Source organism: Anopheles aquasalis, chromosome 2, assembly GCF_943734665.1.
Source record: "Anopheles aquasalis chromosome 2, idAnoAquaMG_Q_19, whole genome shotgun sequence".
Lineage (NCBI taxonomy): Eukaryota > Metazoa > Arthropoda > Insecta > Diptera > Culicidae > Anopheles > Anopheles aquasalis.
Window position 1 is genome coordinate 17,235,001 of NC_064877.1, and position 7,500 is coordinate 17,242,500.

At 50.6% G+C, this 7,500-nt stretch overlaps 4 protein-coding genes across 6 annotated transcripts in view; 1 reads left to right on the forward strand and 3 right to left on the reverse strand.

Moving 5' to 3' along the window:
• LOC126572543 (uncharacterized) overlaps positions 1–556 on the reverse strand; it is a 3,529-nt gene extending 2,973 nt beyond the window's left edge. The window contains exon 1 of one of the 2 annotated variants that reach the window (XM_050231933.1): positions 419–556. The gene's annotated coding sequence lies outside the window, so the exon portion shown is untranslated. Of the gene's footprint in view, positions 1–414 lie in introns of both variants that reach the window. The other variant, XM_050231934.1, reaches the window with a different exon arrangement.
• LOC126572527 (uncharacterized) overlaps positions 1–662 on the reverse strand; it is a 1,837-nt gene extending 1,175 nt beyond the window's left edge. Inside the window, exon 1 of the mRNA XM_050231913.1 lies at positions 1–662. This exon is cut by the window's left edge and continues 274 nt beyond it. Within this exon, the coding sequence (XP_050087870.1) occupies positions 1–598 (598 nt within the window). The 5' untranslated portion in view covers positions 599–662.
• On the forward strand, positions 597–2,514 carry LOC126572535 (putative inositol monophosphatase 3). 2 transcript variants are annotated; one of them, XM_050231922.1, is made up of 4 exons: positions 597–620; positions 924–1,560; positions 1,631–1,897; positions 1,976–2,514. In XM_050231922.1, exons 2-4 carry the CDS (start codon positions 1,047–1,049, stop codon positions 2,230–2,232), a joined length of 1,038 nt encoding a protein of 345 aa, XP_050087879.1. In that variant the 5' UTR covers positions 597–620; positions 924–1,046; the 3' UTR covers positions 2,233–2,514. The 2 variants fall into 2 exon arrangements, with proteins under 2 accessions (XP_050087879.1, XP_050087880.1); XM_050231923.1 differs by lacking the exon at positions 597–620 and having other exon boundaries at positions 907–1,560.
• A 1,284-nt stretch (positions 2,515–3,798) lies between these two features.
• LOC126572537 (transmembrane protease serine 9) lies at positions 3,799–5,177 on the reverse strand. Its single transcript, XM_050231926.1, has 3 exons — positions 4,976–5,177; positions 4,720–4,894; positions 3,799–4,606 (listed from the first exon to the last, which is right to left on the reverse strand). The coding sequence occupies exons 1-3, from the start codon at positions 5,064–5,066 to the stop codon at positions 3,967–3,969; spliced, it is 906 nt and encodes a 301-aa protein (XP_050087883.1). The 5' UTR covers positions 5,067–5,177; the 3' UTR covers positions 3,799–3,966.
• Positions 5,178–7,500: the final 2,323 nt, after the last annotated feature.

Here is a 7,500-nt window from a genome sequence, read left to right on the forward strand (position 1 = left end):
CCAGCTCGCTGGCGAAGTGTTGCCACAGTTCCCCTTCGGTCATGCCCACGGATTGCGTCCACTCGAGCTGACTGTGGAACGGTACGCAGGAAGATCCGAGCGTAAACGTTTTACGGCCATATCCTTCCTCGTGCAGCTTCTCACCGTACAAACACTGCAACAGTTCGATCGCCAGCGTTATCTTCTGGCAGGCAACGGTGGCGGTATTTTCTTGATCGTCCACGTGCGATTGATATCGTCCACTGTGCCCTTTGCAGATGATGTAAAGCGGCACGACCGTGTACGGACTGCACCGTGGCACGTAATGGAAAGAGAATCGCCGTTCCACCTTGCAGTAGCGTAGAGTGATACCATTTTCTCCCTCCGCGAGCCTCACCAACAACCGAAATTTATACAGCTTTTCAAATGATTCACCTACATCCGCGGAGTACGAGTATGATAATGGCCGGTGTTGGTCCTGCTGCTCGTTGAAACTTATCCTTAGCTCCGTTCCCTCGCACGGATTGCTGATGGAGCCCTTGAGCAGAGCGATGGAATGATGGAATGTCTCCGTTGCTTGCACGTTCGTTACTTCGATGTTGTGCAAAATTTCACACATTTCCGGACTGCTGGTTGGAAAGGTAGGTCACAGAAAAAGAAAAACGAAAGGCAGCGCCCGACCCGGGAAGCAATGACGTCACCGATCAAAACAGCTGAGTGGGCCGGCACTGGCACAAGGTTGTTGCAACTGGCGGCGCCCAAAATTTTATCAATAAACACGGGACGGTAGATTCTAAAGAAATTAAAAATTACTGCCAGTATAGTCGCAGAAATTCAAAAAGTTTGAAAAAAGATTTAATTCTTCAAGATAATTTTGCCAGCCAATAAATATTGTGAGTTGTGTCAGCGGACGTCACAATAGAAACTCTTTGTTTTGATCACAGGTCACCAGAAACGGAAAAGAGTCTCCGCAGTTCCTCGTCCGTAAAAATGTGTTGCAGAACCAGTGGAGAGAATAATTAGCTTCTTGGTAACCCGGTGAATACGGGAACAAAATTGATACGAAGATGAATTTCGGACGCTCGATACGGATCAATAAGTGTGGCTTCGTCATACTGGGTGTGCTGTTAATCGGCGCCCTGTACTATCTCTGGAGCGGAGGATCGTCGAGTAGTGCGAGCTATGCGTTCAGCAAGAACCCGAATGAAATCAACCTCCGCAAACTGCTGATCGGATCGATCCAGGCAGCACAGCACGGTGGTTTCGAGGTGGTGGCCGTCTCAAAGTCACGGGATCTGCACGAACAGAGCAAAGGGAAGACGCGCGAAGGTGCCAACAACCCGGTCACCGATGCCGATTACCGTTCGAATTGCGTGATGAAGAACGGGTTGCTGCGGATCTTCCCGAAGCTGAGGCTCATCTCCGAGGAGGACGATCAGCAGGAGCGGTGCGCCGATGTGCAACTATTCGATCTTGATCCGACGGTGCTGCATGAGACTGCGTCCGTGCCGGACGAACGCATCAACATTGAGGATGTGGCCGTTTGGATCGATCCGCTTGATGCCACGCAAGAGTTTACCGGTATGGAACAGAACCAGGGGCACGGCGTTTGTCGGCTATGTTTCTAATTGTTTGTTCGCTCTTCTTCCAGAACGCCTGCACGAGTACGTGACCACGATGGTGTGCGTAACGGTAAAGGGTGTCCCCACCATCGGTATCATTCACAATCCGTTCACGATGAAAACGACCTGGGCTTGGCGTGACCGGGCCCTCTCGGAGTCGCTGGCGAACGTAAAACACGAGGCGGATGTTAAACATCCGACCATCATCGTATCGCGATCACACGCCGGTGCTGTGAAGGAGCAATCGAAGCAGATTTTTGGAGAAAATGCCCAAGTCATTACGGCCGGTGGCGCTGGTAAGAGTTCGCAATAGTGTGCAGTTGAGAACTGTTACATGAGTGAAACTAATTATTCTTAATTTCTGTGTTTGGAAGGTTTCAAAGTACTGCAAGTGATACAGAACAATGCGACGGCCTATCTGCACACGACGCACATCAAAAAGTGGGACATTTGTGCTGGCGATGCAATACTGGCCGCCGTCGGTGGAAAGATGACCGATCTGCATAACGATCACATCGACTACCTAGACGGGCAGCCGCTGAATCCGAACGGATTGCTTGCCACTGCACTAGCGGCAACGCACGAGGCCTACATAAAGCGAATAATGGAGAGTCCTTTTTTAAAACACTAGAATAAAAGGAAGGACGATGGTGTATGCTGATACTAATTCTGCTACATCACAACGCAAGCCCAGGGCCAGTGTTATCACCGCTGACACCATCCTTTTCCCTGCAGGATATCCTCAGCAATGGATCTCACTTTGATCGAATAGATTAGGGGTGATGGACACTGCGCATGTCAGCTGTGTACGAGCTGTGTGTCATAGACTAAGTAGGATCATTATGTTAATTCTCGTTTTTTTAATCTTTTGGAAATAAACGACCGATTGCACCGACCAGTTGTAAGAACATAATACATTGAAAAGGTTCATCCACTTAAGACCAACCGAATTCCCTCGAGAAAACACTCCCAAATGGAACCGAGGTCGAATTCCTTTCGGATGTTAAGAAAAGCCTTGATCACCATGGGTATTATTGGTTCAATGATGACAGAGTAACAAGAACTGGGTTTTTAGAGGAAAATCCCAAACACTGCTTTCTGCGATATGAAGAACCATTAGCGAAGGTAGATCATTTATCGTAAAGCATAGTGGCTAGCAATCAGAAGCAGTGAATCAGAATTCCTACGCGCCGTCAAACGTTGAGAGCGAGTTCCACAGTAAATCAGTGTTGGTCAACTCAACGACTAATGGGCTAAATGGTTCAATAGGCTGGTTTTATAAGAATGCCACATCAATAGCACAACCAGTTCCTACTTGGTTTCTTCTTGGATCATTCGAATTTTGGTAGCATTTCAAAGTGAGTGGCCATGGCGTACCCGGCAAAGTGGTGGCTTCTGTGTGTGCTGAATATTCTGTTTCAAGCAAATTTTGCATCGATGCATAACCAAGGTAACGGACTACTGCCGCTTGAAATGAACGAGGAAGGTGTACGGCCACGTGATTCATAAAAAAAAGATTTGCTTTTCAGTCAGTGGAATCAGGGCACTCGATCCTTATTCTAGCTTCATCCCGGAAATCATTATCAATGGCACAACAGACTCGTTGATTACCTCGGAGCCACTGCATGGTAATGCTAGTGACGACCGATCTTCACAGCCTGGCGTTCTTCAAAGGACTTGCACGCAGCACACCATCTCTGGACGAAACCGCGTGCGCGTTCGTTGGCAAATGGCACGGTACCCGAATGGAGAGATCACAACATATCAGGCAACGATGACGGGGGTCTCTTATCATCGTTCCGAGCACGGTGTACTCCAGAAGAAGTCATGGGGACCGAAGGTGCGACACACTCTTCAAAACACGCTGGATGTCATCTATGAGAACGTACCATCCAGTATGAAGTACACCGTGCGAGTTAAAGCTCACAAGCGCTGGAAACAATCAACTCTCGCAGCGATGGCCAGTTGCAACATGCCTGCTTCCAGAGTTCGCCTGATAAATGAGGAAGTGGCCGACGTGCTAGAGGAAATGCGTAACAATTCTGTTGAAATGCTGCTTGTCGATCGTGATAATTTCGGCTAATTTTACGACTGTAACGCTGATTAGCATAGCATACGAATATATTTACAAACTCTGAAATTAATTAAGTTAACTATTCACAAATTTAACATGCAAAAGTTTAACTCTCCGCCACACCGACGAACAGCTGCGTTGTACTACTACTCAATACTGACAACATGGTAATGGAAGGCACCTTTCGAGGCTGGAATGTACAGAAATTCCATTGCCCACGAATGTTTACGACTAGAAAGTGCATCTCTTTGGTTTACTTTAAGTTCGGTAACCGGACACCACAGGACTCGTCTATCGCCTAGCGTTAAAGCGCTCGATCACCGTAACAATCCATCCAGCGTACTCGCTAACCCGTGTGTAGATCCCGGGAAAGCCGGGCCGTGCACAACCGATCCCGGTCGAGACGATACCGATGAGCACGTTGTTGCTCGTCACCAGCGGTCCCCCGGAATCTGCCCAGCAAGCATCGACCCCGCCGACGCTCTTGCCCGCGCACAACTGCGTCCGGGCGATCGTTCGCGATCGATTGCCCCGCCGGTACATGCTTTCGCACTCCTCGTTCCGAAACACATCCACCACGGCACGCTGCAGTGTGTCTGCCTTATCGCCCAGCTGGCGATTTTCCTGCTGCCAGCCCCATCCGGCCACGGTCGCCGTTACACCGTCGACACGGGCCGACGCATCCGCACCACTCGATAGACAGACGGGCCGGACGGTAGGCGTGAAGTAGATGCGTTCCGTCACCTCCAGCAGGGCAATATCGTTCGAGGTTTTGCCACAGCTGTACCCTGGATGGGGCACGATTGTACGAATGCCCACGTCATACGCCGGATCGGCCACCGGATCGATTCGATTGCCGCTAAACTCCGACATCCGATAGAGACCGAGCACGGCTCGGATTTGATTCGGTTGAAGCACCTTATTGGTACCACTTTTGGGGGGGCGGGGCGGAACGAAACAGAAAACGGGCCAGACGCAGATAAGTATCAGCCACTAGGAGGGGGAAATGATGTTGGACAAATTCTATGGACGGATAATACTCACCTGCAAATGCAGTGTCCGGCCGTCAGCAACCACCGTTCGTTGACGATCGACGCACCACAAAAGTGACCACCACGCTTGGTCAGGCTCGCAATGTACGTAATCTGACCACGGCTTGAGTCAAAACCGCCGACAATCCGCTGCTGCTGCTGTTGCTGCCCGCATGGCACTGATGATACTAGAGCGATGATGATGGACAGCACGCAAAGTAAGTGATCATGTCCTGTTGGTCAAATAGCGCTGGCGAATCGGTACTTACAGCTTATCTGCCCTTCGATTGTCGTCAGCTGGCTGAGGGTTAACACAACTGACGCTAGGAACCAGCACCTGCAGCTTGTCCGGTACACCATGGCTCTCGCTGGTAGTTGATCGAAGGAGTGATGATTTCGGTGGAACCGAAAAGGTGTTTCCACAGCACTAGCAGCCACAGATCTCGCCAGAAGTCAGAAACGCGAGCTCGCACCACGTGCGTGCGTTCCGTAGTGACGCTGGCAGAGAACTTGTTGGTTTCATCTAACCGGAAGCACATTTTATACGACAAGCCACCCTCACGTCCGGGGCAGCGTATGGAGAAGATCTTGTTCTTGAGGATACGCGAACTCGCAATACGATCTCTCGGATCGGTGCCCGAAGCTCGGCGAAGGCGACGATACGATGACTAGAGTGCCGGCTCGCCCATGTTCACCACCGAAGCCGAAGCGATGCTGTTTCACCCTTACCCACACACACCGGATGATGCCACGATTGGGATGGGCGCCAATCCGTCAATAGCGGAACCACCGCGTACCGACCGGCGTCTCCATTCGCGCGAAGCAACCACCAACACCGCATGCGTTCCGTGCGTTACCTTCGCGTGGAGTCAACGAATGATTAGTAGTGTTGTCGTCGGCGACAACACACGTTCCCTTCCTCAGCTCCACTCCAGCTTGCTTGCCAATGGGATTAGGTTTGAAGAGTCGCACGATTCGCACGTGTTTCGACGGTTCACGCGTGCCGTGCTGAGCCAGAGGGAGGGAGAGCGTGCGCGCATGCTCGCATGCATATGTTTACTATGCGTTTACTCGCTCGTAGTAACCACCACGTGGTGTTTGAGTCATCGATGGTGGCAACAAAGCAAGCCAGGAAATTGCAACGCCAGGAGGGTGTGCTGCTACGCTACTTCGATTACCATCAGCGTCAACGAGAGGACTTCTCTTGGGGAGCCTGGAACATTATCGTAAAGATTAACGCCAAGGACAAAAATGTGCAACCAACATACATTTCAATCACTTCTTCAATAATGATAGTGCAGACACACCAATAGCTCACCAAGACGACGACGGTGATTTACCGTGCAGGAAGTTCAATAACATCGTGCGCGAGCGTCTTTCCAAATGCTGATGACCCTCGCGGGTGTCGATGACACAAACCGATACCTAATGTTACCATCGCTGGACGTGGACAGGACGGGGTGCGACCGATTGACCTAGTGGCCAGTGAGTGTGTGGTTGAAGATATCTTTTTCTCTTTCATGCAAATGAGGTTTAAAGTTTGGCCAAAAATTTACCACCGCTATTGGGCAGCATCAGCGATCAGGTGTGAACGGTGGTCGTGAAGCGCGGCAAGGTAGGGTTCGTGGTGGGCAATTAGACATCATTACGAGATAGTCGAAGCCATTCCTCTATCTTTCTTTTTACCAATAGATCCAATATATCCAGTGTCATCCAGTCAGAAGGCGAATGGTGCGTTTCGTCCTTCGCCTTCCAACCAACCGTCTCCACTTCCACCCACCCATCCACCCACCACCCTCCTTTGCTAGCGAGTAGTTCAATAAGAGATCGTTGTCGGATCTTCCTTGTTCGGTGTGTAGACTGCCAGCAGCACGCGTGGCGGAAAGGTCAACCAAACGGGGGACAAACGTTGTTTGCTTCCGTGCGGCAAAAAAAGACACATTTGTTGGCACTAACTAGCAGTGACAAGTGGGTGGATAATGGCCACCAGATCCGTTCCGGTGGGCGCTATGGTACGCGGAACGGGCGTGAGAGCATGGGACAAATTGATACCTTCGATTGTTTCACAGCACACCACCAGATTACGATCGTACACTGGAGCGTTGTTTGAAGAGCTGAGGGCTTGAGGTTGCAACTGGTTCGATGGAATACCAATGAGGCACACAGCACGATGCAGTTGTTTGCATGGGATTTGTTACGATCGTTTACATGTTTGCATTTCATTTCGGGGTGACGACCATGTAACACACGTTAGACCATCGATGTCGAAGCCTACTGCGACTAGCATGAAAGCCGGAAAGTAGCCACCTTGACAGTAGACCGAATCTCGATCACAGCAAGCTAGCACGCTGTTCAAGTGTAAGGTCACGACACGAAGCCCACGCACGGGTGTGGTACAGTCTAGAGGATCGAGGCAGACGATCGTAATTAAGACACCTCCTGTTGTAGTCGTTCCGTCCAAAACCTCTCGATTAGGATCATTGAACGGCTTCATGGAAAGAATGTGCAAGCATCAAGCTTGGCTCGAGCAAGCTCTTCTAGAGACGCATTCCTTCTCCAAAACACGTGACTTCCGCGAGCCAAGCATCGCCGCTTCCTTAACGCACCGGTACGGTATAGACACGGCCTGCACGCGAGCAGTCACGTGTCAAAAGTGCGAACGGGGTGCAGCGAACCCACGCCGATCATCGTCACCGACACAAAACGGCGCATCCCGCAACGGTGTGCGGAAAGAATGTGATGAATTTATTATTTCACAACTCACCCAGCTTCGACCAATATACCGCGCACCCCT

Coding starts and splice junctions, on each gene's coding strand:
- LOC126572537 (XM_050231926.1), bottom strand. CDS start 5,066: ATGGTGTACCGGACAAGCTGCAGGTGCTGGTTCCTAGCGTCAGTTGTG. Junction 4,895..4,975: donor AATCGAAGGGCAGATAAGCT/GTAAGTACCGAT, acceptor TCATCGCTCTAG/TATCATCAGTGCCATGCGGG. Junction 4,607..4,719: donor GCCGGACACTGCATTTGCAG/GTGAGTATTATC, acceptor CCCCCCCAAAAG/TGGTACCAATAAGGTGCTTC.
- LOC126572535 (XM_050231922.1), top strand. CDS start 1,047: ATGAATTTCGGACGCTCGATACGGATCAATAAGTGTGGCTTCGTCATA. Junction 1,561..1,630: donor TGCCACGCAAGAGTTTACCG/GTATGGAACAGA, acceptor CTCTTCTTCCAG/AACGCCTGCACGAGTACGTG. Junction 1,898..1,975: donor CATTACGGCCGGTGGCGCTG/GTAAGAGTTCGC, acceptor TGTGTTTGGAAG/GTTTCAAAGTACTGCAAGTG.